Below are 20,505 nucleotides of genomic sequence, written 5' to 3'. Positions count from 1 at the left end.
GCGATGGGGTCTCCCTCTGTCAACCAGGCTGGTGTGCAGTGGCGTGATCTCAGCTCACTGCAACCTCCGCCTCCCGGGTTCAAGCGATTCTCCTGCCTCAGCCTCCTGATGGCACTACATTTTCTGATCTTTGTAACAGTTACAAATTACTAGAGGATATCAAGTAATAATCTATAAAGAATCTAGCACAATCCCCTTCATGTGGTGAACATGCAACTACATGGTGGCTATACCTTGTACAGAGACTATATCAAAAAAGCACAAAAGCAGACTAAAAAGAAACTAAGACATGAGCCAGGAAGACTGAGAGAACTCTAAATCAGATTCCTTTTCTGAGCTGGACTGATCTCCTGATTAGAATCTGGACTTCATTTTTAGAATAAAATGCTTTATCTTGCATTCAATGTGACTAATATGTGTATGATTATAGACAGTTTAAATTTTAAAAGATGGTTGAGAGAGAGAAGAACAATGTCTCTAGAAATATAAGCCAATGGAAAGGACTCAAGCCTTCAGGCCTATGGATGTTTTCACATGTAAATTTACATGCACAAGTATACACAAACACAATCTATAATTGCCAATACCAAACATGTGTTCTACAAAAAACCTTGTTATGTCCCTGTTATTCCTCCACCCATTCCCAGGGCCAAGCCCCTGCTATGAATAAAACCATCATTTTTAACAGTAACTGGCCTCACCTTGTAAAGAATCTAAATTTCTAATAACAAAATGTAGAGAGAGGGAGAGACAATATGTATCCATGATCGGGAAGAGAGCTGACACAGACCAAGTATCCATAATGACAGAGGAACAGACAGGACAAATCATGTACTCACAAATGGATGCAATGTAAATAGAGTCAAGGTGGCCAGAGAGTATTTCTTACCTGAGTATCCAAAGGAAATACTGGAGATGGGGCTCAGGTAGATGCCTTTGCCATAGGCTGCTCCATGCAGCTTGCAGGGAAACACCAGGATGAGTAATATGAGCCTGGGCCCTCCCATGGCTATTTATTAGGCAGCTGCAAGGCTTATCCAGCCCTCTGTCCCTCCTTCTACCTTCTCAGTCAAGTAACCCTAAGCACCTATTCTCGGAAAGCCAACTGGCTGAAAAGTGGATGCAGGTTAACCCGCTTGCCTATGAAATACCACATACTGATGCATTGGAGAGTGGGAAATGGTAGAACCACTGAGTCAGTCCCTCAGCATTCATTTTCCTGTCTCCAGGCCTTGGTACATATGCAGATTCCAAAAAAGAGGAACTACAGAACAGGGAGGCAGAAGGAGAGCCAATACACACTCCCTGGAGTCTCTCTGGGCATAGAAACAAGTCTCCCATATCTACTCCTTGAATGAATAGCCATATAAATTGAAAAGCTCTAATATATTAATTCATCACAGTGGCTACAATCAGCAATTCCACATTCCTGCTTACAGGTACATTCCCATTCTCCAAACCACCAAAAAAACGCAGCCTGAGGTCAAATACAACACAACAGCCACGTTCTCTATTCACACAGTTCTAACTTCCTCTCTAGGGAAATCCACAAGACAGGTTAGGCTTAAGGACACTGAGGCAAGAACAGCTCACTCTACAGCAGCCTTCCACAAAACTGAGTAGGGAAGGGAGCGGGCAGAAATAAATGGGAAAGGGGCACAGCCTCACCTGCAGTTTGGTGTAGGATGCATTGACCAGCCCATTGCGCAGGATCGAATGCCAGTTTTCAATGTGGGACCCACTGTAAGGCAGGGTAGAATACATGTCTCCTTATGATATGAGGTTCTCAGGAACACTACCAAGACTGCCATGCCCACCCATTCTCACCCACAAAGGACATGAAGATGGACAGGTACACCTAGTGATGGACATACACATGGATACGGTCACAGGCACGCAAGATGTATGTGTGTGGTTAAACTCTACGTCTCTATTTCCAGTCCCATCCTCTCTTCTGTGCTTCAGCTACTCCCATCCTAAATCCTCAACTCAGTATTTTCATTTGCCTATTCTCCTGACATTTCCAATTCAATAAATTCATCTGAAAATCAACAAATTCATCGCTGACCCCAAATATGGCTTCCAGTTCTGACTTCATGTTCTATTTTAAGAAAACGGTTCTACCACTCCCTATAAGTTCCCTTTAATACCTCTCTTTCTTTCTCTTTCCCTCCTCTCACAATTAGATATAAATTGTGGATTTTTCCATCAAAGTAGCTTTCAGATCTATTCTCTCCAATCTATTTCTTCAGCCACATCTTTTCACATGTAAATGTCATTTTTCCTCAGCTACACCATAGTTTGAGAATAAAGATCACGTTATATGTACCTTTCTGTCGTCTATAGCACCTACCACAATAGCATTTAATAAGTATCTGCTGACTGGTTGATGGACACATGTAACAACAAACCCATATCTCAAGGGCATCCTTCTCGCTCATCCCCGCCCCCTTACCACCCCCACTGCCCAGCCCCCAGCCTCCTCACTGGAAGGCAAAGGTGCTGCCATAGAGCTTCTTGGCGGTCCGGAACCGAGCCTCCTTGGCAGGAGGGCTGCTCAGCAGGAGGAACTGGTGTGAGGTGTGCATGAACTTCAGCTGCTGCCCAGGGTGGGGGTGGAATCAGGAAAACAGAGCAGAAATCGAGATCAGGGAGGGAAGGGTTGGGGATAGGGAAAAAAATCAGGCTTGCATTAACCCCACACAAGGGAAATATGCTAAGGCCCAAAGACTAAGTTGATGGACAGAGCAAAGTAGGCAGATCTAGGACCAATATGATTAGCTGGCTTACAGCCCCTCCCTGCCCCTCACCAGAAATTTAAAGCATTTAGAGGGAGAATGGTCACTTACCCTGCTGAGAGGTAGTTTGACAATGTGTGACCTGTTGCTAGAGATGATCCTGGGAAGAAACAGAGAAAAAAATAAAAAGGATAGAATAATTATGTACTTAAGCTATCCTTCCTGAACAAGTAGTCTTCCTCTGCCCTCCGGAGAATAAGGACTCCTGGGCTGTCCAAATTGTGTGAAATGTCAAGGTCACTATCTAGATATTCCTGTGGGTGATAATGCTTGTGAATAAAAAAGTAAAAAGGAAGCTACTAACTAGACACGAGCTAATTATTGGGGAGTTAAACAATGGATGAAAAAAATAAAGGGGTGGGAGGAGGGCTTCTACAAGTAGAGAGTAAAAAGGGTAGAACAAAAGAAAGAGCACAGAGGTCACCTACAAAAAAAGAAAAGAAAAAACAGAAAGAAGAGGTCTGAATTAGAATGGTGACAACTTATACCCAGGATTTAGACTCAGATTCAGCCATCCTTCCTGAGCTCAAGAGAAAACCTGAAAGCTCTCAGGAATGGGGAGATATGGAGAAAAAGTTACTGCCTAGGCTGGAAAAAGAAACAGAACAAACTAGAATGAACTTCTTTAGGAGTCAAGGAAAACTAAGCTCTATACAGGCTGAACACAGAAGACAGAAGAGAACAGACATAAAACATAGAGGGCTCAGCAAGAGAGCGCTATCTCCCAGGTGGATACAGTTTGTTGTTGTCTTTGTTTTTTGTGCCTCATCTATGTACTTGTGATGCCACCCCAGATGGTCTATGCCTAGTTATTCCTCAGGCTAAGAGGGCGAAAGCTGTTGCACTGAGGAAGTACTGAAGGCTGATTAGGAAGAGGAAGGCAAACTAGAAAGGGAAAGCTATGTCAGGAAAACAACAGAAATCAAGATCAGGAAGGGAAGGCAGCAGGGACCATCAAAATCTTCGATAGGAGAAGAGCACAGCAATAGTGCCTCAAGGCTCTGGACATTCTATATCATCAAGGAGGCCCAGAGACCCAGGGCAAGGGGATAGCAGGAGGAGACAGACCTCTCTGGATGCATAGAAAACTTAGTTGAAATTAACAGTGTTAATTCCTACATGCAAAGGACACAAAAACCTACTGATGGCGACTATAGTTAGTAACAATGTGTCATATTCTTGAAAATCACTGTGGTAGTAGATTTTAAGTGTTCTCATCACAAAAAATACATATGTGAGATAATGCATATGCTTATTAGCTCTACTGAACCACTTTGCAATGTATACATATTTCAAAACATGTTATACACAATATATGTAATTTTCTTTTTTTTTTTTTTTTTTGAGATGGAGTTTCGCTTTTGTTGCCCAGGCTGGAGTGTAATGACACAATCTCAGCTCACAGCAACCTCCGCCTCCCGGGTTCAAGCAATTCTCCTGTCTCAGCCTCCCGAGTAGCTGGGACTACAGGCATGGGCCGCCATGCCCGGCTAATTTTGTATTTTTAGTAGACGGGGTTTCTCCATCTTGGTCAGGTTGGTCTCGAACTTCCAACCTCAGGTGATCTGCCCGCCTTGGCCTCCCAAAGTGTTGGGATCACAGGTGTGAGCCACCGCGCCCGGCCCTATAATTTCTATATGTCAATTTAAAAAATAAATTAACAAACCAAAAAGGAAAACAAACAACAAAACCTATTGCGAAACATGGAACACCTAAATAGAACTTGAAAAATCATGTTAGCAGCACATCGTGGCTCATGGCCGTAATCCCAGCTACTTTGGGAAGTTAATCGGGAGGATCACTTGAGCCCAAGAGTTCAAGACTGGCTTGGGCAACATAGGGAGACTCCATCTCTATTAAAAAAAAAAAAATTAGCTGGGTGTGGTGGCCCATGCCTGTGGTCCCAGCTACTGGGGAGGCTGAGGTGATCACTTGAGCACTGAAGGGCAAGGCTACAGTGAACCATTATCGCACCACTGCACTCTAGCCTGGGCAACAGAGTGAGACCCTATCTCAAAAAAAAAAAAAAAAAAAAAAAAAAACAATTAAAATAAGATTAAAAATAATTTTTTTAAAAGAAAAATCATGTCAGAATTTGTGGGCTTTTTGCAGGATGTGTTATTTTCAAGGCAAGGTATATCAACAAATTCCAAGAAAAAGCAGCCATTATTGCCTATAACCTTGGGCAGGATGTTGAAATCACCACTAAAAGAAGGTACAGCTTCCATGTCCAATAACTCCCTCCCTCCCCGTAACCCAAGAAGGATAAGCCATTCTATCCATACCACTGCAGGAGAGGATGGGCCAGGGGATCCAACTTGTCCATCTGTTTCTTGATTTCCAAATATGAGCCCTGTAAGACAATGGCCATAACATTATCTCCCCGAGAGGTGGGAGCCTACCTGCTTTCTGCTTTTCACAGAGTGACTATTAGGATCCAGGGCAAGGTAGGCAACAAAGGCCACATAGAGGAAAAAGGAGATAGGGTTCCCACCCTCAAGGAGCCCCAGTCAGGCTGGGAAGACTCATAAATAAATCTGAAAATGACTGAAGATGCTTACAAAACAACATGCAGGTGGGTCTCCCTCATTTTATGCAATTCCTACAGCCCTAAAAAGTTGATTGTAAATCAAAAAATAAATAAAATCAATGTCCCAGGAAGATTAGGCTAAAGAATCCTGTAGTAAATCTTTAAATAAAGCAAAGTGTCCTCCTGACAAATAAATCATTCCTCCTAGGTGTATCTTATGTGTAAATCTCAACTGTGATATACAGGATTTGCTGAGAAGAGGCCCACCTGTAAATGAGTACAAATGAATGTCTATTCATGCAGAGATTGCAGACGAGGGGTGGGGAAGTCTGGTGAGGGACAGCCTTGAGTCAAAGGATGGTCACCGCTCCATGTGGCTGCCCCACCCCTAGAAGGATAGAAGATGTAGGCCCCTGTGTCTAGTTCTTTACCTCCAAGCCCCCCTCCTCCTCACCCTCCCAACCCTGGGCAGAGGTCTTTCCTTCACTTCTTAACTCCCTAAGAATTATGGCAAAACATTAAATATGAACAACTTGTAAAGGAATTAACAGCAAAGGTAAAGATTGAGACACAAAGACTAAAGAGAATAAAGAGGAGTAACAGAGCTAACAAAACAGAGAACAAGAATTGGGAAGGTTAAAGAGGAAAGACTAAAAAAAAAATACAGTGAGTAGCATCTCTAAATCTTCATCCCACTCCCACAAATTACAAACAGAATAGGACACTTGAACTGGGCAGGCAGAGAAGAGGGGACAGAGAGAAGGCAGAATACCTGGGTCATCTCCCGAATGGACATCACACTATCCAGAGCTTTCTGAAGCCGCTCATAATTCTTCTTCTGTGGGGAATCAATGGGAAGAGAAGAACCAGATAAAGAAAAGTAGAGGAAAGTAAGATGTGATGAAAAGGGGCTAGATGTACAAAAAAAGTCTAGGCCTAAGGAAACAACAGTATGTCATGGAAAGAGCATTAATGGTCAGACAGTTCTGGGGTCACATGTTTACCAGCTGGGAGTAATAGGGTAAGTTATTTGGCCTCTTAGAATCTTTAGCATCCCTTTATGCAAATGAAGATAACAACTATCACCCCCATAAAGATGTTCTGAGGATTAAATAACATACATAAAGAACTCTGTATAGTAATGACAGTAATAGTGAGGTACTATGCTGGGTACTTCCGACGGTTAATTTTGTGTGTCAACTTGATTGGGCCATGAGGTACCCACTCATCTGGTCAACCATTATTTCTGGGTGTGTTTGTGAGGGTGTTTCTGGTTGAGATTAATATTTGAATCAGCAGACTGAGTAAAGCAAATTGTCCTCCCTAATATGGAAAGGCTTTATCCAATCAGTCGATGACCTGAATAGAACAAAAAGGCTGACTCTTCTGCCCCACCCCGCCATGAGTTTGTAGAGTTTGTAGTTATTCCTCCTGCCTGATTGCTTGAGTTGGATTATCAGTCTTTTCCAGTCTTTGGGTTTGAACTAAAAAAAAATTGGCTCTTCTTGGATGTTGAGCCTTCAGGCTTTCAGACTAGAACATACACCATTGGCTCTGATTTTTCGGTTTTGTTTTGTTTGTTTGTTTTTTTGAGGCAGAGTCTCTCGCTCTGTCGCCCAGGCTGGAGTGCAGTGGTGCGATCTTGGCTCACTGCAACCTCTGCCTCCCAGGTTCAAGTGATTCTCATGCCTCGGCCTCCCAAGTCGCTGAGATTACAGGCGCCTACCCAACATGCTTGGCTAATTTTTTGTATTTTCAGTAGAGACGGGGTTTCACCTTGTTGGCCAGGCTGGTCTTTAACTCCTCACTCAAGTGATCCGCCCGCCTTGGCCTCCCGAAGTGCTAGGATTACAGGCAGAAGCCACTGTGCCCAGCTCGCTCTGATTTTCAAGCCTTGGGACTGGAACTAGAGCTGTACCACTGGCTCTCCTGGGTCTGCAGCCTGCTAACTGTAGATGTTGGGACTTCTCAGCCTCCATAATCATGTGAGGCAATTCCTAATAATAAATCTCTTTCTCCTCTCTCTCTATTTATCTCCTATTGGCTCTGTTTCTCTGGAAAACCCTAAAACAGCACTTTACATATATTACTTCTCATTTTTATAATGATCTGCAAAATAAATATTATCCCTTTCTACAAGATAAGGAGATTGAAGTTTAGAAAGGTTAAGTGACTTGCCTAATACCCTTCAACTGGGGACTAGCAGAACCTCAAATGGAATCCAGGTCTGTCTGGCTCCGAAAGCCCTTCTTCCCTATCATAATGTAACTAATATTAATTCTTCTCCTCTTTCTGTGTCAAACGTGGCTATTTACTGAAACAGCTAAACCACAGAGTTTAAGAGTTCTGTCCCTTATTCCAAGCCCTGTATATACCAGAATGTCAGCCTATAGTCTCCCACTATCTTTTACCATTTCTATTCCTTAGCCCTGACTTTCTCAAGTAACATACCTTAGGGTTAAAGGCCAGAGTCTTGGGATCAGTGGGGTCCACCACAGAGGGATAAGGCTCAAAGATGATGCTCTTTCTAGGGGACTCTAAAGCTGCCCTACACATGGCCACCAGCAGATCCACCACCTTAGGGGAAAGGAAAAAAAGGGGGCAGAAGCTAAATGATTTCCCAGTACTGGGAGTCACAGAGTATCCAGTATTTCTCTCTGATGTTCTTTTAAAAAGCAAATATGTTTAAGCCTTTTAAAATAGAAAATACAAGCTCATAAAAATTCGAGTAATACCAAAGTAACTAAAGAAACATTAAAAAAACCATCTTCCTGCCCTTAAGCTAATCTCATTCCTCACAGGTAAGTACTAGTGAATTTGACGTATATCCTTCCAGATAATTTTCCTATGGAAATATTTTCTTTTCTTTCTCTTTCTTTCTTTTTTAAAGAGACAGGGGCTCACTCTGTTACCCAGGCTGGAGTGCAGTGGCGTGATTATGGCCCACTGCAGCCTCGACCTCCTGAGCTCAAGCCATCCTCCCATCTCAGCCTCCCAAAGCACTGGGATTACAGGTGTGAGCCACTGTGCTCGGCCCATTATTTTCTTACATGGAAAGTTTTACTACGTATACTGTTGTATTTGCTTTTTTATATAACTATGTTAAAATTTTCTGTCCATAAATAATATCTATATAGTATGTCTACTCTAAGGACATCCCATAATTTCTTTAACTGGTACCCCTACAGATGGGGTTGTATCCATTTTTTATTTTACAAACAATACGACAGTGGGTATCTTATACACAAAAGCATTTTTGGAAGTTAAATTCCAAGAATGAAATAGTTGGGTTCCTCTGTCTTTCTTGATCCCAATTCCCCAACCACGTTTCCCTCCCCCATACCTCTGCTCCAGTGGCCACCTCCTCTGCAGCTCCGGACATGACGCCCAGTGTGTAGAAGGAGAAGACACATAGTTCACGAGTACAGACAGCTGGCTGAAAGGATATATTAAACAGATGGTGGTGGGATGGGGTGTGCAATAAGGTGTAGGCAGAGACGGACAGTCCTGCCCTCAGACAACTCGAAAACAGGGTAGGAGGCCCTCTATATCAGGAGAAAACTACCAATAAAGTCTTAATCAGAATGCCTTACTGGTAAGTTTGGGAGTTAACACCGTCTCCGCTATGAAGCCTTCCCTGATCTTCCTGTGATGTCAGATGCTCTCTCACCTGATTTTTAACAATGCTAATATCTCTTCTATAAACTTAACATACACTGTGATTTGTCTGTCTCCCATCTGGACTTAGAGTCCTTGAGGACAGCATCATATCCAATCATCTTGGTTAATATCTGATCCCCATTTTTAAATGTCAGGTGGACTCTATCCTAAATATTCTCATATCCTCACCTCTCTAAACAGTACTGCTGAGATTTGTTTTCTAAGAAAAATCAACGATTTCTAGAGTATCAGGGTGTACAGACAGAATTTTATCTTGACCACAGACCAAGGAAGAAGGAAATAAAGGAGAGGAGTGAAGAGGACCTGGTTAAGGAAGAGGGTCATAGAGTAGGGACCTATACCTTCAGCATAGATCCATTTTGGAAGACATGCTGCTCATCACACACTACACAGTACTCATTCAATGTTGGAATCCTCTGCTCTGCATACTTCATGATCTGGGAAGAGAACAGATTCTAAGTCTTTTGGAAGTATTGGCACACACAGATATGGGAAATAATTTCAGCTTTTTTTTCCAGCTACCCTCCATCCTCCCAGCCCCATGCCTAAGGTAGGACATATTCTTAGGCTGTGTACTTAAACTGATGACTGTATGGTATAGTAAAAATAAGACCATGATGTTTGATTGAGAAGACCTGGGTTAACTTTCTACTTCTAATACTTAATGGCATATATAACTTTAAGCAAGTCAGTTAACCTGAGCCTTGGTTTCTTCGTTTATACAGCAGAGCGTTATTCACCTCATAGGGGTATTGCAAGAAATGAGATCATGTCCATGAAAGCATTTTAAAAATACAAAATGGGTGCTATCAAACTATTAAAAGTACTTGTAATTATAGGCTGTCCTTCTGGGACAGGAGAGCATTCATTCCATGATTAGATGGCAGAAGGTCCTGAGAAGCCATTTCAACTACCTAGAACAATTAGCCAGTCCACTGGTAGTCAAAACTACAGACAATTCTGTACTGGGAAGATAGCAAAATCCAGAGCTAATGCAACAATATCCTGAAGTGTTTTTTTGTTTGTTTTGTGACACCCTGTCTTAACATAGCTTTTGTGCATAAATCAAGTTGTTCCCATTTCACATGATTTTAGGCTGGTAATAGGACATGCAAGAGACTTTATTCATTTAATGCAGATTTACCGAATGCCCATTATGTACCCAGCTCTGTGAAAGGTCTTCTTGATTATGAAATAAAAGTTGTTTTCTCAGAAGCTAAGCTTCAATAGGAGAGATGTGGCATGTTTATAAATTAATAACAATTCGAGGCAGCCCATAGTATGTGACACACAGGTGCCATATGAAACAAACAAAAAAAAATCGTACCAGTTTAGTGAGGGGAGACATCACTTCTAGTTAATGCATTGGAGTAATGGCAATTTTATGGAAAAGGTGCCATCTGACTCTTGATGGCAATAGGAAGATACAAGGAATGACATGAACAAAGGTAACAGAGATGCAAAAGTGAAAGCATGCCCAGGGAATAAAGAGATTTTAAAAAGCAAATGACCAGTAGTAGCTGAGCAGTGAAAGGGGTCTGTGAAGAATACTAAAAATCACTTGAGCAAGGGCTATTGGGAATCATTAGGGAAATGAGTGTCAATCTCACTCTCATCTCATGTCATATGAGTCTCGACACCCACACACTTAAAACTGGCAGTGCCTCATTGGCACTTGATCATAAGTGGTAAGTGTCTTTCTAGTAATGTTGTCAGTTTCCTGAAGATGGGAACTATGCCTTCTTTCTTTCTACCATTAGTTTTGGAAGCAAAGCAATTCAGGAAGTATTTGATTGAGGAGCTGGGAGGTGTTAGGAGACCAAATGGGTCAGACAACAGGAAAGGGTTTTGGAGTGACGATTTTGACTTGATTACCTGAACAAGGAATCCATACTCCAGAGTGGGAATGTTCTTGCAGTGACCACTGACCTGTAAGAGTAAAAAGACAGACCCCATGAACCTCCTATGAAGCTGGGGCCTAGACAGACCTGACTCTTGCCCATCACCTAGGACTCTCCTAAAGCAGCTAAACCTTAGCTCAGAATCCCAAAGCTGGAAAGGAGACTTTTAGACATTTTTGCCAAAGGTATTGGAAAAGGACTTACCTATTCCTTAACCCTCCTTCAAAGTAGGTGGAATATGTTAGTACAGCAGCTACAGTTAACTACAGTCCCACTCACAAACTAATAAAATCATACATGACTTCTCCTTGAGATTTCCATCTCCAGACTCTCTGCTTCACGGTCTATCAGAGAAGCTTGCCAGACAGTTTAGACGTAAGTTTTTTACTGTTAAAAAATGTGTTCCAGCTGGGAGTGGTGGCTCATGCCTGTAATCCCAGCACTTTGGGAGGCGAAGGCAGGTGGATCACTTGAGCTCAGGAGTTCAAGATTACCCTGGCCAGCATGGCAAAAGCCCATCTCGACAAAAATATGAAAAATTAGCCAGTTGTGGCATGCGACTATAGTCCCAGCTACTCAACAGGCTGAGGTAGGAGGATCATTTGAGCCTGGGAGGCAGAGACTGCAGTAAGCAGAGATTACCATTGCCCTCCAGCCTGGATGACAGAGTGAGACCCTGTCTCAAAAAAAAAGAAGTGTTCCATTCTACTCACTCATGGTACCTACCTAGGTTTGATTTATGATGCCTAGACAACCATACCCCCACCTCATTTTGAGAAACTACACTCCCACATTTCCACTCCCAACCTCCTGATAGCCAAGTCAAACCCTCCCCAGCCCATGTACCAAAGGAGAGGTCCGTGCTGGGGGAGGGAGGCCCACGTGCTGAGGGCACAGGAGACCTGCCTGGGGGCTGGGAGGGTAGCCAAACACCTCCACTTTGGGGTTCTTCATGGTACAGGAGATGGAACGGTTCATGAGACGCCCAACCCGAAGCTCTGGTACACCTAGTTTGCCTTTCAGCATGGAGTCCTGTATGATAGGGAAACTGGGAGACCTGGAGAGAGAGAGCAAAGAGAAGTGATAAAACTGGGGATTTCATAGGAGCCCTACAGGGTACTGGAGATAAGTGAGCCCTAAGCCAAAAGTTCTAAACCAAAGAAAGACAAACTCATATCTGAGGAAAGTTGCATTGTATCTTAAACACTATTAAAACAAGTAGATCACACATATGAATTTAAATTTTTATGTCATCATCTGTGGGTTCTTCACATTGGGACACTGAGGGTGGGCAGACGCAGAGCATAGGTTATTATGTTTCTAAGCCAAGTATGGAATAATCCCTTGGAAAGGCTGCCTGTTTTTCTTACTGAGAGAGAGAGAAAAACAGAGAGAGAGAGAGAGAGATTAAGTGTTAAACACTGTGCTGGGCAAAAAGTAGCTGCATCCCAAACGGCCTAATACTGACTATCTGACTGTCAACAATGATTCCTGGGAAGCTACAAATCTGGGTTTGTGTCTGCCTTAGGAAAATGTAGACCTGGGGTCAAAGAATGGAGCAATATTTATTTCCAGAAGCTAGCAAGGAATTACTGCCTGTTCTCTGACACTTTCCTCTTAGGATGGGGAAACGGATCAGGGCAAAAGAAAAGAAAGATGGAAGATTCAACCTACATTTCTCCAAATACATATCACGAGCTAGGTATTCTGTTTTACATAAAGGATTAGGTATTAACATTGGGTAAGGGGTAGAAAGGTAAGGACACATAGGGAACAGGACCATGTGAGTGGTGTCAGTAGTTAAAGAGACAGAATTCAGGAAAGAGAGGGGACAGAAAAGTTTATGTAATCAAGAAGGTGGGGGGTGGGGGCTATCACAAGCTGTTTACAGATGATCAGCTTTAGGGAGCACTTACTTGGGGATGGGTGAAAAGATGCTGAGGCCAGCTCGGAACTTCTTGATAGTACCACTTGCCTTGAACCAACTGTGCCTCTTCTCCTGCTGGGTCTTCAAGAAATCGTTGCTCAGATGTTTCCATTGTTGAGATGTAAACATACCCAGGATCCTGAGGGATCAAAAAGAATGAGCTTAGGCAAGATGAGGCAGGGTCAATAAGTAAGGACTAAGAGAGGCAAATAATCTAAAATTCAGACCCAGGGACTACAAAACTAGTTGTGGCAGGGAAATGTGTATATGAAGACCCCCTAAAATGATCTTAGTAAATAAAAAATCACCACCCCAGAGCACCCCTTTACCCTAGAGGATACCTATCCTAATGGACCAGAAAAATTCTGAGATGCTTTGCCTTTAGAGGCAGATTTCAAAGGTGAGTCTTCGAAGGCTGCAAACCTTGAAATCTATTGCCAAGAATGACTATACTGTTGACAGGGAAACAGAAGTGGTAGGATGGAGGTGAGCACCACTTTGTTCCTTGTGAGTCATGAAGAAAGGGAGTAGGGACATAAGGGGTACTGACATTGAAAAATTATATTCCCAAATTTATGGTTTCCAATTTGAGCTACACCCTTAGCTAGATTTGTCAATCCTTTCACTTGTCCTTGATCAGTTCTCTCTAGCATTACTCTAAGGTATTGTTCTAAATCCTTATTACCTTCTTTAAGTTACTAACTTCATCTACAACCAATAACCCCTCTTCTTTCTTAAGCCATCAGATATCAGTTCCCTTAATTTTCCAACCCTACTATAAAATCTATTTATATTTCCACCCTACCTCGATCCCTCCATTTTCTGGAGGTAAGGTGACCCTTCTACCTAAGATCAGTCCTTCGATTTGTGCTCTAGATCTCAGCCCTGACTTGCCTTTTTAGGGACCTTGATGTGTCAATCATTCCCCTTTCCTCTCAGTTCCTTTCCAAAAGTCAACAAAAAATGGCAACTTTCTGCACCTTAGTCTAGTTAACCTCTCCCTGTTGCTTTCCCATCCCCACCCAAATTTCTCAACCCATACTCATTGTTTCTATGTTGTTGCCAACCACTCACCTCTCAAATTTCTGTATTCTGGTTCCTACCTTCATCACTAAAATTGTTCTCATCCTGATGCTAAATCCAATGGAAACTCCCAGGTTCTTCCCTTATCTTCTCTGGCATCTGGCCCTCCTTGCAGAACCTGCCCTCCTTTGTCTTCTGTGCCACCTTTCTCTTCCTACATTACTCTGACTTACCTGCAGTGTTACTTCTTCCTCTGCCTACCGTGCTGGTTTCTTCGAGATTTTGTCTGACTGTTTAAGGGTATTTTGTCCTTGATCCTATCTTCTTTTCCCATTATCATGCCCTCCTTTGGCAATCTCATATTCACTGGCTGTAATTTCTTCCCACACGCACTGATGCATATCTTCAACCCTAACTTCTCCGGTAAGTAGCAAATTGACATTTCGGATAAGCATCTCCACCAGCATATCCAAAAGTTACTTTTAAATAACATGCCAAAAATGGAACTAATTACCTATCCTCATCCTACAAAACTGCTCCCTTCTCATATCCCTATTTACATTGGTGGTATCACAATTTACCCATACATCTAGGTTGGAAACCTACAGGTATTTTCCACTATTCTTTGGCCCTTATGGCTATATTCAATACATCTAAATCAGTCTTCAAGTCTTATTGACTTTATACCTCACAAATCTTTCTGTCTCTCATCTCCATTCTCACCTATAATCACACTTTAGCTCAGGCCTTTAGCATCTCTTGTCTTGACTTTTACAAAAGCAACCTATTACACTAGTTCTGGTCTCTTGTCTCATCCCCTCCTACCCATTTTGTACAATGCTACCAGAATGGTTTTTAAAAATTAATCTGACCACGTCATTTCTTTGCCTAAACCCTTCAATGTTCACACTGCCTACAGGATAAAAGTCCAAGACCCTCTCTAACTTGAACCCTTCCCTATTCTCTGGCTTTGGCTTCTACACCCCCAGCTTGTATTTTACCAGCAATATTTAACTACCTGAAGCTCCCTACACATATACTGCTTTATGTGACTAAGCCCCTGCAAATGTTATGCACCCTCAGAATCTGTCTACATGGACAACTCTTACCCATCTTTGAAAATTACTAATCATTGGCTGGGTGCAGTGGCTCACACCTATAATCCCAGCACTTTGGGAGGCTGAGGCAGGTGGATCACTTGAGGCCAGGAGTTCGGGACCAACCTGGCCAACATGGAGAAACCCCATCTCTACTAAAAATACAAAACTTAGCCAGCCATGGTGATGGGTGCCTGTAATCCCAGATACTTAAGAGGCTGAGGCACAAGAATCACTTGAACTCAGAAGGCAGAAGTTGTAGTAAGCCAAGATCATGCCACTGCACTCCAGCCTGGGTCAAAGCAAGACTCTGTCTCAAAAAAAAAAAAAAAGGAAATTATTAATCATCACCCTTTCAACAGAGTCTCTCTTCAGTGTCCTTTCTAAACCTTACATATTCACCTGTATTAGAATATGTATCCAGTGGACTCTATTTGAAACTTCACTGAGAGTGGAAAATATGCTTCATTTCTTTGTATACCAAATACTTAGCTTAATGCTCAACACATTCAATAAACTAAAATTAAATCCCTAGAGACTTACTCTGAAGAAACCACTAGAGAAATATGAATAGCATGACTCTGATTCCAGGGTAGTAAAAATGCTAAGTAGTGAAGCCTCTTTTACCTCTAGAAAGTCTCAGGTTCTGACACCCAAGAACCATACACTCTCTCTCCACAACCTTAAATCTGGCTCCCTAAATTTATTTTAGCTTTTCCTGGGCATATTTCAGAAAGACATTTTTGGAAGGAGGTATTCCATCCAAGGCTCTGCCTGTCCATCCATACATTTCCATCTCTCTTTCCTTCCTTCACATGTCCATGACCAGAAAAGACCAAAGTTCTTACTTTTTCAACTGAAGACCCAGCCCAAATCCTTCCTTATTTGATGGCTGGAAAACCTCAATTGATGGTTCTGCAAAGAGAAGAGAAGGCTACTAGTAAGTATGTATCTCTTGACTTCCTGGAGTCCAAAGCTCAGGGGAAGAGCTTCTGTAAATTCTAAAGATCATAGCTGCTGGGTACTCTAAACAGTAATGGTGGAAGAAAAAAAACATCTGAAGCAGAAGGCAGATTCTAGAAGCTCTCATATGAATCTGAAATATCTTCAGTAGGATGTTGAGAAAAGGAGGAGAAAGAAATTTTATCTTGGAACCAGAGAAAACAATGTCATTAGGCAAGAAGGCCTTTAGGGAATGGTTATCAGGTGACAGGGGCTGAAGACACCAATTACACGGGACTAAAAAGCCCCTACCAATAGCCTGCAGATTGAGCCCAAGGACCTTGTTCCTAATTTTTTTCTACCTTAGTTAACTTAGGGCTTTGGATTAGACCACACTCAGACCGCCCACTTGCCCAAAGTCACTGCCTTTACCTGGTCCATCTAGGTACTGGGAGAGAGAAAATCGCAGCCTCAACACAATAGGTTCTGTCCGGAGGACCTTCCAGGCTGTAGAGACTTCCTCCTAAAAGAAGACGGGAAATAGTTTCCAGTTTAGCAACATACAGGAATGGACCTGAAATTTCCCCTATATGACACACACATGCACATGACAGTACACACCACTGTCTGCTGAAGGTCTAGGAAAGACAAAGATGAAGAATATATGCTCCAAATACAGCACTCGGGAACAAGACTCCTGGCCTACATGACAAATTCCACAAGTCCAGCTAGACATGTTGTTGGCAGGTACTAGCCCCACTTACATCGAGGAAGCTGATGTTGATGTGGAGGTCAATGTCCACGTCATCGATAGTTCCATATTCTCTATAGAGATACAGGTGACAACAGGTGAGACTCATTAAGGGAGAAAGAAGGGAATAGAAACTGAGGTGGAAAGAGAACTTAGCCTGGGGACAGGAGAAAGGGAAAAGTGGACAACAGTTTTGTACCTAGGGTCTTAGCTACAGCCTTACACCACTTACATGATCAGTGTCTTCTCCCAGGCCAAAAGCATTTCTTACCTGAAAGGTGAGACTACTGGCCCAGAGGGGTCTAGGATAAGAGGGAATTCCTAAGAAAAGTGGCCTTACTTCTCTACTCTCTACTATCAGCCAAGCTCATTTATTCTGAGCACTTTCTATCATTAAGTTCATAATTTATCCCACTATCATATGATAAAAAGAAAAACCTCTAGCCTTTTAACAACTCAGAAAGAAGTGACTTGCTCCCCTGCCACCCCTGAAGCAGAGTCCCACCTGATGGATACAGAGTTCTCACTGTAGATCTCCTTCACGGCTTCAATGTCTGCATCAAGCTGTGGGTGTCGATACAGGTCAGCTGCACAGCTCCCCTGAGATAGCAGCAAAAATGGTGGTGGAGAGAGGTGGAAAAAGACAAGGGAAAGAGAGAGATGATAACAAAAAGAATATGAAGAGACACCAGGAACAGGAGAAATCAGACAGTAATATAGGGGAAGTGAAAGCCACTTATGTGAAGGGGTTCTCAGTGGTGACCCTACCAAGGGATTTCATTAACAGAGGTCTGCATTTCATCACGACTTTAAAAAGGTTCAGCATACCAAATGTAGGCTTTTGCTTGGAGTTCACTTCCTTAAATCTCCAGCTTTTCCTCTCAGACCTTGACCAGGATACCTCCTATGACAACTCAGCACAGGCTGAAGTTACAGGTTTCCTAAGATTGGTTCTATATGAAGAGTATTCTGAGAGTCTGGGTATTTCTGCTCAGGGCTGTGCCTGGGTAGTAATGGCATTGAGCAATCGCTGGCAGAATAATCTTTTAAGATGTGACCCTAATGAATGAAACTACCCCCACTGGCTAGTGTTAAGAGTCAGAAAATAATTATGTCTAATTAAGAACATATGGGTAGTCTCCACATACAGAGGATGTAGTTTACTCTGGTGGAACAAGTATGATTCCAAAGAAAGAGCAAGGGCATGGGATCAGCTCTGACAAGACCATGCTCAGACCACACCAACATTATAACCTCATCTCATCTGTGCTCCAGAACCTCTTTCACTCCTGATGTATCCAAAGAGCAGCACACATCTAGACCATCCAACATGGGGGTCTTGGGAGATGGAACCTCACCTGAACTCCATAGAGAAATTCCTCTGATTCATTATCTCCCTCCGAGTCGTCATCATTCCAGAACTGGCCTTTGATGTCCTAGTGATGAGAAATAAGGATATCATGCTTTGTTAGGTCCCTATTATCCCATGGAAGCGGGTGGGATGATATGATGGGAAACAGATTCCCACAAAGATTGGGAAAAGACAGAATAACTGAAGCCCTGATCCCTTTACACCTTTCACTTCACCCTTTGGGAGAGTCTCAGTCTCTTCCTGATATGATCATATCCATAGACTAGCTCTTAGTGGGACAGAGGAAAAAAATCTAGGGAATTTTGGCCTTCTGAAGTCTCAGCATGATGATTGAGAGGCTCTGGTAGCCAGTAGGAGAGAAATGCAAATGACTTCAATGTCAAGGTTGATTCCTAAGCATATCTCAGTTCCAGTACAAGCTGGCCTCTTCCAGGATCATTACCTAAGACAGTTCCCAAGCATACCTAAGCTCTCGTCTCATTATTTTCTTTCTATCCTTTAAAGTACTTAACTCTCCTCTCTCTCCCCAAGAAAACCCACCTACACAAACGCACCAAGTAATACTGTTTCTGTGCCCCTTCCCTTTCCTTTAACTTCAAATAGCCACTCTATCTTCCACAAGGGTAGAAGGGAAAATACCAAGAAAGGGTGAGATCTGCACTTTGTCTCCTCCACCCTTTGAACAATCAGTTGGAGAGGTGGGCAGTCAGTTCTCACCATTGGGTCAGTGGGTCACACACACTCTCAGGTCAATGCTAGGCAGCACCCCTCCATACCACCAGCCGAACCAAGGTCAACGAAATCGGCATTTAGGAGACCACAAAAGGAGGGAAGGTAGGGCACGATGTCAGGGACAACTGGAGATCTGTTGGGGATGGCAGGCTCTGCTGCTGTGGTGGTAACAAGTCACTGTCCTGTGGAAAGTAGAAAACAATGGGTTTCATCACCATTTAATAGCTGGGTGGTATATATACAGGCACACATATTTATGAATACGCTTTTCTTTTGAGACGGAGTTTCACTCTTGTCACCCAGGCTGGACTGCAATGGCGTGATTTTGGCTCACTGCAACCTTCACCTCCAGTGTTCAAGCAATTCTCATGCCTCAGTCTCCCAAGTAGCTAGGATTACAGGTGCCCGCCGCCATGCACAGCTAATTTTAATATTTTCAGTAGAGATGGGGTTTCACCATGTTGGCCAGGCTGGTCTCGAACTCCTGACCTCATCTGATCTACTGGCCTCGGCCTTCCAAATTGCTGGGAATACAGGCGTGGACCATTGCACCCGGCCATTAATACACTTTTATTGGCCGGGCGCGGTGGCTCAAGCCTGTAATCCCAGCACTTTGGGAGGCCGAGGCGGGTGGATCACGAGGTCAGGAGATCGAGACTATCCTGGCTAACACGGTGAAACCCCGTCTCTACTAAAAAATACAAAAAATTAGCCGGGCGTGGTAGCGGGCGCCTGTAGTCCCAGCTACTTGGGAGGCTGAGGCGGGAGAATGGCGTGAACCCAGGGGGCGGAGCTTGCAGTGAGCCGAGATCGCGCCACTGCACTCCAGCCTGGGAGACACAGCGAGACTCCGTCTCAAAAAAAAAAAAAAAAAAATACACTTTTATTATACATACAGATACTTGCATATAAAAAGACATGCTTGTATGCATATACATGCACACTTGCACATGTAGTTCTTTATAGATAATGAAACACAAAAGCACTATATACAAGATATTGCTATTCTACTTAAACTGGAAAGCTGGGATTAGAGCAAGACCTTGCTCTAGCTCATAATGTTACAACTCCTAAAGCCAAAAGTGATGGTGGCAGGACAAGATGCTTATGTTTACTCTGTCCGTTAATTCTTCAGAGTACCAACTCACACCAGAGTTAAGATTCAGAATCGGATTATTTCTAGACTCTTTATTCTTAGTTATTTCTCCATGTTGAGCCATTATCTCTCTTTAAACATCAGTATTACTACCTATTATATGGCAATGATAGCTAACTTAAAAAGTCCTCAACGGCTGGGTGCAGTGGCTCACACCTGTAATCCCAACACTTTGGGAGGCCAAGGTGGGCGGATCACCTGAGGTCAGGAGTTCAACACCAGCCTGACCAATGTGGTGAAACCCTGTCTCTACTAAAAATACAGCTACTCAGGAGGGTGAGGCAGGAGAATCGCTTGAATCCAGGAGGCGGAGGTTGCAGTGAGCCGAGATCGCGCCATTGCACTCCAGCCTGGGCAACAAGAGCAAACACTCTTGTCTCAAAACAAAAAGTCCTCAACAACAACACTGAACATCTTTTGCCAGTTATGATCTCAGTTGTCATTGCCAAAATAATGCCCTAGAGTCAGCTTGGAACCTGCTTTCCAAATAAAAATGCAATAATTATCCCAAAAAATGCTTAGAAAAACACTTAATCCAGAGCCCTTTCATATACAGTTCCCTGCTTGCTTCTAATCTCACAGACTCCTAATCCTA

General features: G+C 43.0%; 1 protein-coding gene across 11 annotated transcripts in view; it reads right to left on the bottom strand.

The window, feature by feature from the left end:
- PARP6 (poly(ADP-ribose) polymerase family member 6) overlaps positions 1-20,505 on the bottom strand; it is a 31,748-nt gene that overhangs the window by 7,149 nt on the left and 4,094 nt on the right. For 3 of the 11 annotated variants that reach the window (XM_009210541.4, XM_009210540.3, XM_021941810.2), the window contains 18 exons: positions 18,740-18,936; positions 18,009-18,086; positions 17,156-17,250; positions 16,664-16,724; positions 16,332-16,422; positions 15,806-15,872; positions 12,827-12,976; positions 11,757-11,967; positions 10,885-10,938; positions 9,351-9,446; positions 8,672-8,764; positions 7,780-7,905; positions 6,101-6,166; positions 5,084-5,151; positions 2,850-2,898; positions 2,488-2,600; positions 1,669-1,741; positions 890-959 (listed from right to left, as the gene is read on the bottom strand). In XM_009210541.4, the coding sequence (XP_009208805.1) occupies positions 890-959; positions 1,669-1,741; positions 2,488-2,600; positions 2,850-2,898; positions 5,084-5,151; positions 6,101-6,166; positions 7,780-7,905; positions 8,672-8,764; positions 9,351-9,446; positions 10,885-10,938; positions 11,757-11,967; positions 12,827-12,976; positions 15,806-15,872; positions 16,332-16,422; positions 16,664-16,724; positions 17,156-17,250; positions 18,009-18,086; positions 18,740-18,742 (1,564 nt within the window). In that variant the 5' untranslated portion in view covers positions 18,743-18,936. The remainder of the gene's footprint in view (positions 1-889; positions 960-1,668; positions 1,742-2,487; positions 2,601-2,849; positions 2,899-5,083; positions 5,152-6,100; positions 6,167-7,779; positions 7,906-8,671; positions 8,765-9,350; positions 9,447-10,884; positions 10,939-11,756; positions 11,968-12,826; positions 12,977-15,805; positions 15,873-16,331; positions 16,423-16,663; positions 16,725-17,155; positions 17,251-18,008; positions 18,087-18,739; positions 18,937-20,505) is intronic. The other 8 variants (XM_017960755.3, XM_017960754.2, XM_009210545.3 and 5 more) reach the window with 5 other exon arrangements.

Source organism: Papio anubis, chromosome 7, assembly GCF_008728515.1.
Source record: "Papio anubis isolate 15944 chromosome 7, Panubis1.0, whole genome shotgun sequence".
In the NCBI taxonomy this organism is placed as follows: domain Eukaryota; kingdom Metazoa; phylum Chordata; class Mammalia; order Primates; family Cercopithecidae; genus Papio; species Papio anubis.
Note: the sequence above shows the minus strand (reverse complement) of the source record. Positions and strands in the feature narration are given on the sequence as shown.